The 16,698-nt window shown below is 38.8% G+C and overlaps 1 protein-coding gene across 4 annotated transcripts in view; it reads left to right on the top strand.

Moving 5' to 3' along the window:
* Positions 1–16,698, top strand: part of PLXNB2 (plexin B2) — a 249,335-nt gene that overhangs the window by 219,691 nt on the left and 12,946 nt on the right. For all 4 annotated transcript variants that reach the window (XM_085218291.1, XM_085218311.1, XM_085218302.1 and 1 more), the window contains 10 exons: positions 206–382; positions 760–899; positions 1,897–1,997; positions 4,206–4,435; positions 6,091–6,272; positions 7,045–7,111; positions 7,223–7,369; positions 10,072–10,228; positions 11,298–11,398; positions 12,244–12,328. In XM_085218291.1, the coding sequence (XP_085074417.1) occupies positions 206–382; positions 760–899; positions 1,897–1,997; positions 4,206–4,435; positions 6,091–6,272; positions 7,045–7,111; positions 7,223–7,369; positions 10,072–10,228; positions 11,298–11,398; positions 12,244–12,328 (1,387 nt within the window). The remainder of the gene's footprint in view (positions 1–205; positions 383–759; positions 900–1,896; positions 1,998–4,205; positions 4,436–6,090; positions 6,273–7,044; positions 7,112–7,222; positions 7,370–10,071; positions 10,229–11,297; positions 11,399–12,243; positions 12,329–16,698) is intronic.

Here is a 16,698-nt window from a genome sequence, read left to right as displayed (position 1 = left end):
TCTCAAGGACTGGAGGGAACTTTTCTTCTTGCATCAAGAAGAAAAGGAGAAGGAATTGTATAATTCCCCTCCACTCTGCTCTTCTGTACACTACAGTATGACTCACATCTGCTGCTCAAAATGATCCAAATAGAAATTATCAACTCGGGATTTCTCGTATCCCAAGACTTTGCCTTAATGACTTACGCTTTTATTTTCTGTCTAGGGCAGTAACCTGAACAAAGCTATGACCATAGACGAGGCCCAGGCTTTTGTAGGTGATGAGCCTTGCAACATAAAAACACTGACCGAAACAGACTTATATTGTGAGCCGCCTGAAGTACAGCCACAGCCAAAGAAAAGGCAGAAGAGAGATATGATCAATAACCTTCCAGAATTCATTGTAGGTTACCTTTTCAATATAATGTATACCGTAAACAAACTCCTTGCAGTTCTTTCTTCCTCCAGTTTCTGCCTCCTGTCTAGAAGATCTCACATGTAAAGAGTGTTCCCAAGCTGCCAAGCTGTACGTTCTTTACGTGGGATTGTAAAATTCTATCTAGGCAAGCTGGGAATTTCTCTTCCTCTGCAAAGTAAATTAAAATTATATAATAGAATAAATTAAATTTTGTATGAAGTATCCAGAAATGTTTCTTTAGTTTGACAAATAGAGCTAGAAAATCACTTAGTGAGAATTACTAAGAATTTAGAGCGCAATTGAAAAGTGAGCCACTGTCCATTTGCAGTTCTTGAGGCAAATGTCTGTGCTTATCTAATTAGGTGAAATTTGGACTCCGTGAATGGGTCCTCGGAAGAGTGGAATATGATACACGTGTGAGTGACATCCCACTGAATCTTATTTTGCCACTGGTACTTATTCCTATGATAGCAATCATCATCATTTCTATCATCTGTTACAGGTAAGAAGTTCCTTTAATTATGTCTTTTTGTTATCCTATGTCCTGAAGTTTAGAAGGTATTACCTGATTGTTCTGAGCTCAACCAACAAAATATCTTTATAAATTTTAAGAGCTATAGAGTTAAGAAAAGCAGTTAAGGCTGGAAATATGTTTAAGCACCAGTTTATTCCTCTCACGCACACCAAATTAGCTGGTGTCAGTCAGCATGGTCTGTCCTTTATACGTAAGCACAACAATTGGTCCCAGGTTTGCCTAGTGCCCAGCTGCAGTGTGGCACACATAACATTCTTGAAATGGCTGCTAACACGCCTCTCCTGAAGGATATAACCTATTCTGCGTAGATATCCATCCACACTTATGCTGCCTCAGTCAGCACTGTAACTCCAAGCTTGGGTGTATTTGGCTATTTTGGTTTTTCAAGCTGAGATAAGTGTAACCCACACGCAAATTTCATGATTAAGTTCACACTTCACAAAGGGCCAGAACAATGTCTGTACTTCACTTGAGACCTACTTAGCATAATTTTGAGGTTAGTAATACACTGACCTCATACACAGACCTTAAGAGTAGGTGGATTTCATTCCAGTGGTGTGTATCAGCAGAGCAGATGTCCTGTAGCCTCCTTGGTTCACTTCTTGTTGCATACCCTGGATGCCTCATAGCTAGTGTAGAACATGTTGCAAGTGCTCTTTCTTTGGTACATACAGATTAAGCTTCTGCACTGAACATATAGGATTTGTATGTATAAATATTTGTAGCTTAGTGCTTATTGGATTTCAAATCTCTGCCCTAGCACGCTTTCAAGTAGCATGCCTGTGGTGGTGCCAGGGTGATTGGCACTAAATTTGAGCTACTGATGCTGTTCTCTATTTCTTTATCTGTCACTAGTGTTCAAAAGGAAATCTAAGCCAAGAACGGTCCTCCAGTCATTCCCTGTTGCAAATTAGTACCTTTTACAATTTGTAACTTTTGTAAATCTTATTTCTATTCCATAAAGACGGAAGAGCCAGCAAGCAGAACGAGAGTATGAAAAAATTAAATCTCAACTTGAAGGCCTGGAGGAGAGTGTCAGAGACCGGTGCAAGAAGGAATTCACAGGTATGACAGATATTTGCACTGCTATGAGTCCTCTTGAGTAATCAGAAGACCTGTGATGCTATTTTGCTAAAACTGTCTCTTGAGAACAAATAATTCAAAGTAGATTTCGGTAGTTTTGATTACAGGTATTGACACACAGCAAACATTTTGCTATTACATATAAAAATCATAAGTAAAATATGGAGTTGAGGTTCTTAAAGGAAATGGACAGTTTTATTTTAAAGGAAGCACAGTTTTCTATTACGAAATAAAAATAGTTGAGATAGGAGTTATTTATGCATGTACATTATTAATGTGAGTGGATTGACACAGAGGAAAGAGAGGTTCGCAGTGACTAACTGTCCACTTAGTATTTAGCACAATGGCAATATATGCCAAGTATGTACATGAAAAATGATTTTCAGACCTGCAAAATGTATTTTCAGCAATTAGTCTGCAAAGGGATAATTGGCAAGCATGCAGGAAAGAAATATTATGTTGTATCATGGCAAGACCCTATGCTTGATTTGAGAAGCTAGCTAATAGTTTTGTATAAATGTAGAAGCATCATCCCAGGGAGGACAGCAGGAGGTGTGTAGCTCAGCATTTCTACATGTTGAACCACTCATTGCAATGCTTAAATTAAGCATCTGAATGCAAACATTGCAAATATTGGCCTAAATGATTACCATGAAATGTCACCTCATTAGCTAATTAGACTTGCTGTTGGGTCGTGTTGAAATAATCCCTACTAAAAAAGCCACAGGTTTTATTCTAGAGAGAAGTATATTACTTCATGTTGACAACAGCTAACAAGAAGGATTGAATTAAACATCAGTTTGAGGTTAGAGTTTGAAATTAATGTTAGGAGCTTGGGTATCTCAGTGACTTCTGCCATACTTGAAGCCTCTCCAAGTCTTGTTTTCCAGAAATGTTGGAGACAGAATGTTCTTTCCTTTGTCAACTTTCTTTCTCTGGAATGCTAACTCTTTCCATGTCCTAGACAAACCCAAAAGCAAATCTTTGAATCAAAAACTGTTCCTAGAGAAGCTTAATTTCAAACTGCATTTTGAAATGTGAAAGATTTAATCAAGGTTAACAGCGCTCTCTCCCACTGCCTCCTCAGTGCAACCTCATACTCATTTCTGAAAGGAAAAGGCGCCTTTCTCTTGCTGATTTTCCCTGGAGGGTGCTACAGACTCCTGGTGTTTGGTGGGTTGAAGGTTTCCTCTCTGCTCCATTAAGCACAAACACTGAGGAAACAGAAAGCATCTGCAAGGAGCAATCCAGTTTCCAAACTGCATCCACCTTTGCTGACAGTAAAGTGAAACACTGAAGTCAAAACATGTTCTGGAGCCACAGTGTAAAGCCATAATGACAGCAGCATGAAATACAGACAGTCGAAAATACTAGGACCACTAATAGTCAAGGAAAGAGCCACCAGGGAGGAAGTGCAAATACCAAAGAGCTGGAAACCACAAGACGCTTTCTCTCTTAGGGTTTGCTGACTGCTCTAAAATAAAGGGGTAAATGAATGCATATGAGCAATAAAACTGCAGGCACAAGGTCACTATATTAATTAACATGGTATTCTAGTCAATCAACAATACTGTGTAATTGGAAATCCTTCAGCTAAAATAGCTCTTCCGAAAGATGATTCCCTAGTTGTTGTCCTTTTAAGAAATTCAAAGTTTCTGAGTCCCACAGAAATGTCTCCATCAATTTCAGCAAGACATTTAACCTTCTTCCTTCCTGCCATTCCCTTCCTCTCAATTAAATTAGTGTTCTTTATGCTTTAAACTGTACTTTTCCTGCATTGCTATGTGTTTTTAAAAATAACTTTCATTACTGCATGGATTCAGAGGAAGTAGAACATACTTTGAAAAATCTGAAAAAACAGTATTGCTGTGTCTGTTTTTTTGCTCTTTGCAACAACCCCAGGTTCATATGTATGAACTCACTCAGACATCCATTAAGGCTCTCTTTCAATAGATGTAAACAAGGAAACCATCTGTGCTAGAGACAGATGCGCATGTCACCAGAGGATTAGCTGTGGTCATAGTTAACAGGATAATTGGCAAAAATAACAAGAGAAAATGTGAGTTGAGATAGAGTTTTCAGTGATGAGTTACTTCTTCTATGTTGCGTGGTACCCAAAGAGATTGTGCTACCAAAAAAAAAAAAAAAAATGCAGTTTTTTTTTAAATCAACTGTTCAACTGTGTTCTAGATCTAATGATAGAGATGGAGGATCAGACAAATGATGTAAATGAAGCTGGAATCCCAGTACTGGACTACAAAACTTACACGGACAGAGTCTTCTTCTTGCCCTCCAAAGATGGGGAGAAGGACGTGATGATTACAGGAAAGCTGGATATTCCAGAGGCTCGGCGGCTGACTGTGGAGCAGGCTCTGAACCAGTTCTCCAACCTCCTCAATAGCAAATCATTTCTCATCAATGTGAGTATTGAAGTAGATTCACTTTGTCTCTTAGCTTGGCATATTTTGGCATTCAGCACAGTAAGTTTGCAAGTACAAGTGAAATGAAGTCCATAGAAATAAGCCATTTTCTTAAGGTTCTGGTTCCATAGTAACCAAAGCCAAATCTGTGGCACTACAGCCACACTTCCTGGAGTTACAGACAGGCATTTCTGTAGAACCAGCCATAGCATGTAGCATAGCCTTAGTCATCATTACAGTGGCTGCAGGAAAACAGATATTACCTGCCATAAAAGCTGCTGTTACATGTTAGTGTATGTTTATCTTTTCAAGAAACATGTCCAAGGGAATGGTGATTCCCTCTTGGTTCAGCAAGGTGCTGTGATTACCAGTTACCTGCTGGAAGCTGTCAGCTGGATTTCTCTCCCAGACAGTCCAAGACATAGGCTCCTCCAGAAACAAGTGCCCTATTCATAAAAATGATTGATGAGTACTCAGCTCTTCCAAAAAGATATCTAATTGCTCACTCTCAAAAACTGAGCTGATTGTCAGACACCTAAATATAGATTTAGGCTCCTACCTACTCCTTATTCTTTAATGAGACTCCAGTGTTGAGCTAGTTAATGGTAACATTATAGTTTCTGGCAGAACGGAGTGCATTCCCAGGTGCACTTACTTAGATTAGTGGCTTTATAATATGATGTGAAAGGACTGGGAATTTGGGAATGAGGAGAGCTGATTTTCCTTTTTTAAAAAATTGTCACAGAACACATTATTTTTCTTTTTTTCTTTCTTTTCTTTCTTTCTTTCTTTCTTTCTTTCTTTCTTTCTTTCTTTCTTTCTTTCTTTCTTTCTTTCCTTCTTTCTTTCTTCTTCTTTCTTTCTTTCTTTCTTTCTTTCTTTCTTTCCTTCTTTCTTTCCTTCTTCCTTCTTTCTTTCTTTCTTTCTTTCTTTCTTTCCTTCTTTCTTTCTTTCTTTCTTTCTTCTTCCTTCTTTCTTCTTCTTTCCTTCTTCTCTTCTTCTTCTTCCTTTCTTTCTTCCTTTCTTCTTTCTTTCTTTCTTTCTTTCTTCCTTTCTTCCTTTCTTCCTTTCTTTCCTCCTTTCTTCCTTTCTTCTTTTCTTCCTTTCTTCCTTTCTTCTTTCTTTCTTTCTTTCTTTCTTTCTTTCTTTCTTTCTTTCTTTCTTTCTTTCTTTCTTTCTTTCTTTCTTTCTTTCTTTCTTTCTTTCTTTCTTCTTCTTTCTTTCTTCCTTCTCTTCCTTCCTTCCTACCTACCTCCCTCCCTCCCTCCCTCCCTCCCTCATTTCTTCCTTCCTTCCTTCCTTCCTTCCTTCCTTCCTTCCTTCCTTCCTTCCTTCCTTCCTTCCTTCCTTCCTTCCTTCCTTCCTTCCTTCCTTCCTTCCTTCCTTCCTTCCTTCCTTCCTTTCTTATTAAAGCATCCTTTTTGCATAAGGCTTCAGTTAAAATATATCAGCATTCCTTGGATTAGCAGGTGTATCTAAAACCAAATGATAGGGAACATATTCTTACAAGTAGTTTTTTTCAGACTTCTGAAAACTTTTCCATGTTGTGTTTAGATTACTGTTTAGGTTACTGTCATCTTCTTAATACAGACAAGTGTTGAGGTTCTTCACAAAAATGTCAACTGACTTGCTTTTCCATTTGCTTTCTATTTCAGTTTATTCACACGCTGGAAAACCAAAGGGAGTTCTCTGCTCGAGCTAAAGTGTATTTTGCATCTTTACTGACAGTCGCTTTACATGGAAAACTAGAATACTACACTGACATCATGAGGACGCTGTTCTTAGAACTGATGGAGCAGTACGTGGTGGCCAAAAACCCAAAGCTGATGCTAAGAAGGTTTGAATGATTGTTATATTGTTCTTTTGCTCTCTGTTTTCCTGAAAATGTACTTCTTTTGCAACATGACTGTATTAAAACACCAGCTATCTGTGGAAGTCAGAAACACCCTCAGCCAAGCATACTAGGAAGACAACTTCACCAGAAATAGCCAGAAGGCAAAAGCTGGACTGCTGGCAACAGATTTCCTTATTCAAATTGCTGTGACATAGAATCGGTATCAAGATTGCTGAAGCATCTACCTTACTTCAAAATACAATAATGAACATTTCATTTACTTTTTAATCTGATTTTATTCCAAATTATCTAGCATTTATACCACACGTCATCTCCGTAATGAGCACACATAATCAGCTTTCATTATGCATTCGATGAAGGCTTGCACTAATGTTTTTAACCCTCCTGTTATCTCAAATCCATTACAGAAGGCCCTGCTGTGCACACGTGCTTTGTAATTTGTAGAGTTGCTTTTGCAGTATGTTCACTTCTGGGTTAATTTTTTAGCTCTTCTTACAGCATAGACACAGTTTAAGATTTTGCATAAAGACTGTGCTTTTTAGTAATGAGCTGAAGATACTCGGGAATGATGAGCAATACAAAGCACTTATCATAAAGCAAGTACATGCTCTCAAGACTCTGTAGGGAAATCATTGCATTAGGAGAGTGCCTGCAGTTAAGCATGTAAAAAATATTATATTTCAAGCAACATTTTTCTTTGGAACTTTGTCATTAAGTGCCGTTAACTTACTTGGCATTGTATTTTTTTTTTTAGATCTGAAACAGTTGTTGAGAGAATGTTGTCTAACTGGATGTCTATTTGTTTATATCAGTACCTCAAGGTAAGAGCTGAAATCTGTTGCCTTTGGGGTTTTTTCATCAATAATACTTAAACATGCTGCATTGAGTATATCTTTCATTTTTGTTTATTTTGCTTTATTTCCTTTTAACAGGACAATGCTGGGGAGCCTCTTTACAAATTGTTCAAAGCCATCAAACACCAGGTAGAAAAAGGTCCAGTGGATGCTGTACTGAAGAAAGCCAAGTATACACTGAATGACACAGGCTTACTAGGAGATGATGTAGAGTACACACAATTGGTAAGCAGAGCATGGTTAATATGTTATAAAAGTACTTTCCTATTATAATGAAGATGTGTAGTGTTAAGGCTGTACATACTTTCTGAACTACTATGATCTGCACAGAAATTCTGGTCAGGGGCAATGCTGTAGATGGTCTGCAAGTCTCCAAGCAGGAGAGTAGAGTTATAATCTATTTTCTAAGCGTTAAATATACCAGTCCTACCACTATGGAATTCACTTCGGTAAATCCCTTCCATATTTTTCAAGGTCTGCCTGAAGAGTGGCTGTGGTATTTACCTCCTTCCCTTTTTCCATCTAAATTAACTTGTGATTGATTTTTGTTAAATTCTTTCACTAACATTGCGCTTGAACTTCAGGTTGTTTCTCTCGCTTTTGATTTCTTCTTGTCAGAAAAATTTTTTTCATCTCCGATTCCTCTTTTATTGACATGTTAGCAGTCATTTGTGGTTGTCTCCAACTGAGAAAGACGCAGTGACATATCTGCAGGGTCAAAAGAGAAACTTAACCAAAAGCTTTATTAACTCTGTTTGCGTATTCTGAAGGGATGCTGATGGGAGGGCTGATGTGAGGAGATTGCCGTAGGACTTTCACTCACAGAGTCACTCGACTATTACCCAGACTGCCTGCAGGAAAAGGGAGTGCTGACCAAGAATGAATATTTTAAGTTCAGTTGCTATGTTGGGAATTAGCTGTGTTTTTGTGTTAATATCTGAGCTGAAAGTATCACTCAGAGAACTGCACTAAGTGACGGTGCTGTTTCCACTGTTTCCATTTTCTCTTGTGTATGGTGAAGAAAATGTATTTGCACTGTGCATCATGCAAGACTTCATAGCAGCAATTTGTTATTCAGTCAGTTTCTTTTCATAAAAATCTGATGCCTATAATTAAGCTAGATTAATGCAGTGCAACAGCAGAAAATTTGTGTATGTAATCAGATGTGGGCAGAACAAGCATATTTAGATGTTAAACACTACGACATTGTATAGTAGCAGTATTTGGTCCAGATTCACAAATTTCACATAGAACAATTCTCTTGTATGTGTGTGTGCGCGTGTAAGATAATGAGATATATACAGATATATGTGTGATAAAAGACTATGAAGCACTGCTTTAAATGATTGGGAACCTTCGGCATGATAATGACAATGTTGTGGTAACAGAGAACAGTTAGGGAGCACTCATCCACCGAGGTCAGTTAAAGCATGAGTTAATTAGTTCACTTCTGCTGGAAAGTGAGATGTGGTGGGAGAGTACGGTACGGAGCAGTTGTCTGCGCTCTGATTGTTCTTATTTAAAAGCTGAGTCTGTTTTGCATCACTGGTTACACTGACATGCTGCATACTGAACCAGCAGCAAATCATGTCTAATTACCATAAAGCTAATAGGAAAAGGAAGGTGAAATCTCATGATTAGTTTGAGAGTTCTGCCAAGGGACAGTGCAATCATGTTTAATTTCACTGCCGTATGGCATAGTTTTTCTTCGCGCAATAAAAATACCAACCATGCAAGTTCATTTCTGAGGCTCGTGGTGATAAATTCAGGTGTCATGGTTGGCAGGACCAGATGAGATGCGTAGGATCGCTGGCTGGTCTTGTGACATGCCTGGCCTCCAAAGCTTCCTGACCAGCAAAAGCTCCACAAAGACGTGGTGTTGTACTGATTTGGATACTGAAAGAAAGAGGTTTGCTACAACGTCTGTTTGTTTTGGGTATTTTTTCCTCCCACGGAGGTTTACTGGCCATCATTTTCTCATTTACTTCTATCTGTGTTGAAACTGACGTGTATAATGAAGATACTTCTAAAAAAATGCCCCTAGATTTAACAAATTACAGGCTTTCAAGAGATTCGCTTTAACATAAAAAAAAAACATGTCAGTGCTATCAGAAAACAGTAATATTTTAGAACTATTATAAACTACTTAGGTATACTTCCTGGAGCTATTATGGTTATTGTGACAATAGTGAGCAATAAATAAAGTCTTGGAACATCAGAGCTGTTGTATATGGCTTTTATATATACAGATATATGTGTCTGTGTATTTATATATGTCTAGTGAGCAGCTGGTCACAGGAGATAAAGTTATGGGAATGGACAAATCACTACTCATCATCTGAGCATGTTAGATCACATATGTACTGGCTTAGCCTGCTCAGCTTGAGAGGTAAAACCCGATCTATGAAGACAGCGTAAAGGAGGACAAAAGTGTGCTGTATTCTAGGAGTTCAAAAAAGTGCAGTTCAGGTGGTGGTAACACATTAAGTTTAGACACTGTGTTACTTGTGCTTCTTGTGTCCTAAGTTATCAGGCCACAAGAGAAGCCTGTAGCTAGCCAGTGCTCCAGCTGCTTTGTTCTTGTGCCTCTCCTTTATTTAAAAAATAAATAATTTCCCAGGATTTGATAATGGTATCATATTGCACATAAGCAAATCTATTCTGCAGCTTTTTTATTTTATCATAGTGGGAAGAAGTTTTAAAAGAGCTGCTGACTGCATAATAGTGAAGGATCTCTGAAATAATCTATAGTCTCATTGCAAATATGTATTATTGTGCAGTAATCATTGAACAATGAAATTTTTATTTATTTAAATTTTTTATTTTATTTAAATTTTGCTTGCATTTAAACTATCTAGTAAACCAGATTTACAGGTAATTTAAGCACTGATTTGTCGTAGTAACTGTATACATTCTTTCTTTCACAGACAGTAAATGTGTATGTACAAGATGGAGGAACTGATTCTACACCTGTGAAAGTGCTGAACTGTGATACCATATCACAAGTAAAGGAAAAGATAATAGACCAAGTCTATCGAAATCTGCCGTGTTCTCAGTGGCCAAAAGCTGACAGTGTAGCTCTTGGTAGGTTGCTGCTTGTGATCCTATATAGAGTTGATGAAACGTGCTTTGTGATTTTGACTTTTCCACATTGCCAAAAATTCCTACAAAAGCAACACGAAGAAAAAGTTGAATTTATGTTTAGCTGGATGCAAATATACCACATTTCACCACAATCTTAATATGCATTTAAAATTAATGCTTTCTTATAGAGTTCTTTTTCATGATTCTTAAAGTTTTTGTCTACTGTCATTAGTGTGTAAAGAGCCTGTTAATGACTGTTAGCACAAATGTATTCACGTCTGACAGTATCGCAGGTACTAATTAATGTGATAATGACAGCATGGACAATTAGCTGATGGAAAAGTAATGATGCAGTTTCAGAAACTGGTACCAATTTTGATCTTATGATTGTTCAAAAAAATTATAACTTAGAGGAATTTCACTTTTAAAAGATGATGAGCCACCCAACCTATGAAAATCATCATCTTCGAAGGCTTTCAGAATTGCTGTTCTCTTCTGAAAAAAAAAAGTCTGACCTAAAAGGCTTAGTAATCTCATAGTAGAAGATCTATTTAAGAAGTTTTGCAATATCCTCATTACTGCCTTAATTTGAAAGTAGAGGATGTAATTTTTACTCTTGAGAAGATACTGGTAAATTAACTAAGAATGGTTTTTCTGATCCACAGAAAGTCTTACTCCTCTATTTTGGACTGACAGTGGTTCTTATTATATATATTAGTAGTATTCTACGCAAAGGAATTTGACCTAATCTAGGTGTTACTGCTCTGGTAGGCGGACTGGACTAGATGATCTTTCCAGGTCCCTTCCACTCCCTGGCATTCTGTGATTCTCTGACTTTCCATGGAAAATAATCAGAAATTATGTGCATGGTTGGGAATAAATTGTGCAAACTTCTCTAATAAAGGCCAAACTAGAAACCAAGAAATAATGCACATCATGACATGTCAAATTACCTCTTTTAATATTCCACAATGCGTCAGAGGTTCTCTAAATTTAAACATTCTTGGAGTAGTTGTATTTGCATGTGGTTAAAACAGTTTGTTTTTTTCTCATTTTAATTACACCTTAGAGTGGCGTCCAGGTTCTACTGCACAGATCCTCTCAGACTTGGATTTAACGTCCCAAAGAGATGGCAGATGGAAACGTATCAACACACTGATGCATTATAATGTAAGGAGGTGTTTCAGAGCAGTTGTTCACATCTGTTAATTGTTCTCTAGTAATAAATAAAATCTTTATTTGTTTGTAGAGGAACTTCTGTTCTGTGTAAAGAATAAAAAGAAAAACTACCTCTGGGTCTAGACTGTAAAAACCTGAGAGCATGAAAGGCTAGGTCTAGACATATTGCCTAAATTCTCCTTTCAACATTCCAAAGATCCCTGTGCCTTTGCTGGGTCTTGTATTCATATTTTCTTTTATTTCCTTTACAACTTCCTACCCTTGAGAATTATCCTTATTCTTGCTCTGCTGATAAATAGATTTTGGGTTGATCTGTCTTGTTCAACAGCCTAGTCAAGAGAGCAGATGTTGGTGTTCTGTACAGTCTGTTAGGTTTTGTGCTGGGCACACTAACACTTGCAATCCACTTATCTTTCTTTGTATTTTATTTGTCCTCTTGTAACAACAGGTATCCTTTTTAGGAAAGCTAGAAGTTAGTTTTCTCTCAGAAAAGATACAGGTGTGATTCTTCACAATAAAATCTATTTTTGCACAAAGGGCCTTCACACTGGACAGATGAACTACTGATGTCTTGGATGTGCTTCTAGTATTTTGATTAATCTGAGGATGTGTTGATGCAATCTATTATGCAACAAAATGGAGGGCAGTCTGCTCTGAATGACAGATCCAGTTGCCCAATAAGCCTTTGTAGGGCAGCATTTATCAGATTTCTTTTGATAGAAATCAGGTCCAGATTTCTAACAAAAGATTACAGAAACCACAGTTTATCTGTTAAGAAAAAAGTTCAGCCTTGTTTTATTCTTTTGCATAACAACCCTATGTTTGTATCTTCAAAGGTCCGAGATGGTGCCACACTCATCTTATCAAAAATGGGAATTTCCCAGCAGCCAGAGGATAGTCAGCAAGATGTCCCAGGGGAAAGTAAGTATTTTGGGGCTTCTCTACCTCCCAAAATGTTTGGAAGCCAAACTTACACAGAGATGGTGATGGTGATCTTGGTAGTGTCTATTGAGTGTATATGGAGCAAGATTGTAGAATCATAGAATAGCTTGAGTTGGAAAGGATCTCAAGAATTACTAAGTTTCAACCCCACCACCACAGGCAGGCTTGCCAACTGCTACATCAAGTACTAGATCACATTGCCCAGGGGGCCCTCCAAACTGGCCTAGAACACTTCCAGGGAGAGAGTGTCCACAAACCTCTGGGCATCCTGTTTCAGCATCTCATCACCCCCTCAGTGAAAAACTTTCCCCAATATCTAATCTAAATCTTCCCTCTTTTAGTTTAAAAACATTCCCCCCCCTTGTCCTATCACTATCTACCAGTGTAAGAAGTTCATTTCCCTCCTGTTTATGATCTCCCTTTGAATATTGAATGACTGTAATGAGGTCTCCCTGCAGCCTTCTCTTCTTCAGACTGAACAAGTCTTGGTGAAGCCATGCTGACTGTTTCAGATCACCTGCTCATCCCACATATGCCTTAACATGTCTTCTAGGAGGATCTGTTGAATGATCTTCCCAGGCACAGAGGTGAGACTCACTGGCCTGTAGTTCCTCCATCTTCCCTTTCTTGTAAATAGGAGTGATGTTTCCCTCTTTTCCAGTCACTAGGGGCTTCACTTGACAGGTATGACTTTTCAAATATGATGGAGAGTGGCTTGGCAACCACATCAGCCAGATCCCTCTAGACCCTGAAATGCATGTCATCCAGCCCCATGGACTTGCACATGTTCAGTCTCATTAGGCAGTGTCAGACTTACTCTGTCCTCACAGTGGGGAGGAATTTACTCCCCTAGTTCCCGCCAACAGGTTCAAGAATGTGAGATTCAGGGATGTGAGAAATAGGAGAATCCTGGCTGCCAGTGAAGACTGAGGGGAAGAGCTCATAGAGTTCAACCTTCTCCATCAACCTCAACCTTCTCCATATCTGTTGTATCCAGTTCTTGTTTACCTGATATGGTACGCTCTCTTTGGCCTGTCTCTTCTGGCCAATGTACCTATTGAACCCTTCTTGTTGTTTTAACATCCAAGTTCAGTTCCATTTGTGCGTTGGCTTTCCTGATCCCATCTCTGCATGTTTGAACAGCATCCCTGTATTCTTCCCAGGTGGCACATCCTTGTTTCCACTGCCTTATATTCCCTACCAGCCTATATAGGGCTTATTTGTTTTGTGCTACTTTCTGTACACTTGCAGTGGTTTCCTTCATCCTAGTTATGAAAGCCTGAAATAATGGAGTTTTAATTATAATTAGGTAAGACTATATCCCAGCTTAATAGAAAGTGCTCTTAGCAAACATTTCCATTTTGTTTCTTAATGCCATTATATCTGCAGCCAAAATGTTTCAATTTTTTAAGAAAAAGATTCTCCTTTCTTCATACTTTCAAAATTTCTTCCACTTACTGAACTGAGAATTGAATGCACCTTTATAGATGAACCACAGGAGAGACCAGCTCCTCTGCTCCATGATAGAACAGATCTGATGTAATTTCTGTATTGCATTTCTTACAACTGCACTGCCTTGCAGACTACTCTCTGTACATTCATAGTTTGTGTCTCTCTACCATGGCAAGAGATATTTCACCAGCTACGTTCATTTGGTTTTTCCAGAATGTGTTGGCTGATTTTGTTAATTCCTACATACTATCTCTTAAAATTTCTATCATTCCTTTGTTTCAAGGGTTGCAGTCCATTGCCAGCTACTGTCAGGACTTACCTTTTAAATTTTCCTCTCTTTCATGTTATTTATGCAGTTACATATGCAATAATGTATGTTACATAAAGTTAATTCTAATGCTGCTGCCTGATACAGTATGTTGGACTTCTCTGTGTAAGAGATGACGTGGTAGCTTGGAACCCGTCTTCTAAAGCTTTTACCTTCCTGTGTGGGTATGCTCTATAGACCAATTTCCTTCATTTCTAAACTTCTTGACAGACAACATCCACTCTAGCCTAAAATGCGCAGTGATATTAATGGAAGTATTTACTTGTGAGTTAATATTCTTTGTCATGTGATTCTTTTAAATTTCAGATGTTCTGTTTCTCTTATTTTTATCCTTATATTCAGTTACTGTACACGAGTGTTAGATGTATAGACTGATAATTGTTGAGATCATTATTCCTTCCATGAAACTATTTGATATGCTTTTCAGTCTAGCACTGATTTTAAAAGCCATTGCTTCACCTAGCAGTTTCATTCCTTTACACAAATGTAGTGATCTTAGATTTCGTGGCTTCCAACAGTTTGGCAATCAGACAGATTGGAAATAATATACCAGGAACATACGTTTTTCAAGATGACTCTCATTGATAGCTCAACGTGTATTATTACTATTTAACAAAAGTGTGCCAACTTCCATTTCATTCGTGTTCAGTGTTGACCAAGAGAGCAGAACAGGCAGAATTACTTGCCACTTACCTTTTACTCTTTCCTCCTGGATACTTCCTGTTGAGACTTTATCCAGCATCCTTGAATGTTCGTCCAATACCTCTGCTGGTATTCACTCTATGAAACATTCAGTTTCATGCAAAGGGTGATGAAGTGCAGCAAGCCAAGGAGAACAATCCTAGTCCCTCTTCAGATTAGTTGCACTGATTGCTGAGGTAACTGCTGAGGCAGTAATCACCTCCACTCTGAAGAAGTGGAGTAGACTAGTGAGTGGAGACAGTGTGTGCTCAGCTTGCTTTGCTTTCTTAATGCTGAGATGTGTTCAGTCTCCAACTCTGGGTTCCCAGTCTTCCATCCTCCCCACATCTTTATGGCAAACAGCTAAGGACCAGACCAAGAGTTTTTCTTTTCCTTCCTCCCTTCCTTCTTTCCACCCTTCCCCCCTTCTTCTTTTCTCTTTCTCTGCAATTATGTCTTCAGCTATGATTCAGTACTGTGAAGCTCTTTGTACACACACGATCAGCATTCCAGGGTGTACTCCTTAGCTGTTCTAAATTGTAAAGGAGAAGCAGGCTTCTGGGGACAATGCTGTCACATAAGGGCTCTCATACATGAGAGAAAAAATATGTAGAGACAGCTCAGATCCCAAAGCATGGAATGAAGACAGCTTCCACCTTGTTTCTTCTCCGCACCCTGTCTCGTGCAGTGGTGATGTACAAATTTGGGAAGATAGCATTTCATGCCAGGCTAGCCCATTTTCTTTAGTCCCTAAGGGTCTTCAGAGCTAGCTGGTGCCAACTTGTTCTCTCATTATAGAACTAGTGCAAAGGGAGAGACGCTGACAGTGACAGTGACTTGTGAGATGCTAAGTGTATAAAACGCAGAGGAGAGGATCAGAGGCTTGCCCTCCCACACACACATTTATATGACACAGTCAGGGATTTACGAGGTTGGAATAAATAGAAATCCTATCCCTGCTCTATGAATAAGCCTTGTGACGATGTGGTTTTCCTTTTATCCAGTCTCATTAACTTGCACCTTTTGCATTGAGCAATGTCAGCTGAAGCCATTGACTGTCTGCCAAAGCAAGAGGCTTTGCACAGAACGAAAATGTAAAACCATGTTCAGAGATGTTGCTCTCAAACCTGGCATTGCTTCCATGCTGCTTTTGATTCACAGCTTCTAGCAGGAAGACACTGGAAGCTGGTGGTTCTGACAAATTGAATGCAGAATTCTTTGCTTCTGGAGATAATAAATGCAATTACTAATTTGTATTAAGATGGACAATGGTTCTGATGATTTTGTGCTAGAATTTCTATACAGAGCTATAAGCCAAAACAGAATGTTCTGTTGAAAATTTACTGTGGGGGCTGTTTTGTGTTTTTTGGTGGTTGGGTGTTTTAGATTTTTTTTTTTTCAGTTATTCTGCTTTAGAATAGCCAGAGGGCTGCAGATCAGAAATGCTGATGAGCAGATGTGTGTAGGCCAGCCCTTCCTTGAAGTGTTGCATTCCCAGGAGAGGTTGGGGCGAGCTCACTGTGAGTCGTGCAGTGGGGGGAGGCTGTGCTGGCGGTCAGTGGCTCGCTTGCCTCTACCAGCTCTCCATCAGATTCATTCCATTCTGTACTGGCCAAAGAATTCACAAGGGCCAAGAAGAAGTCTTCAGGGGGGAAGGCAGTTGACCCTGTGGGCACAGTCCTCTCCCCACTTATGGTTTGTTGCATCACAAGGCTGCTACAACCAAAAAAGACAGTGTTCCCCCCTGTGTTTCACTTTCTTCACCTCCTAGCTTTCCAGTAGGGAAAGTGTTATCTCCCAAAAGTGTGATCTCCTCTTAGCAACCATACTGCTAATATGTCTCATTGCCCCTGTTTTGCATTTCTCTTCCTCTTTCTGGCTGCTATTT

The sequence above is a fragment of the Meleagris gallopavo genome, chromosome 1 (assembly GCF_905368555.1).
Source record: "Meleagris gallopavo chromosome 1, MGAL_WU_HG_1.1, whole genome shotgun sequence".
NCBI lineage: Eukaryota > Metazoa > Chordata > Aves > Galliformes > Phasianidae > Meleagris > Meleagris gallopavo.
This window is presented reverse-complemented; position numbering and strand designations above follow the sequence as displayed.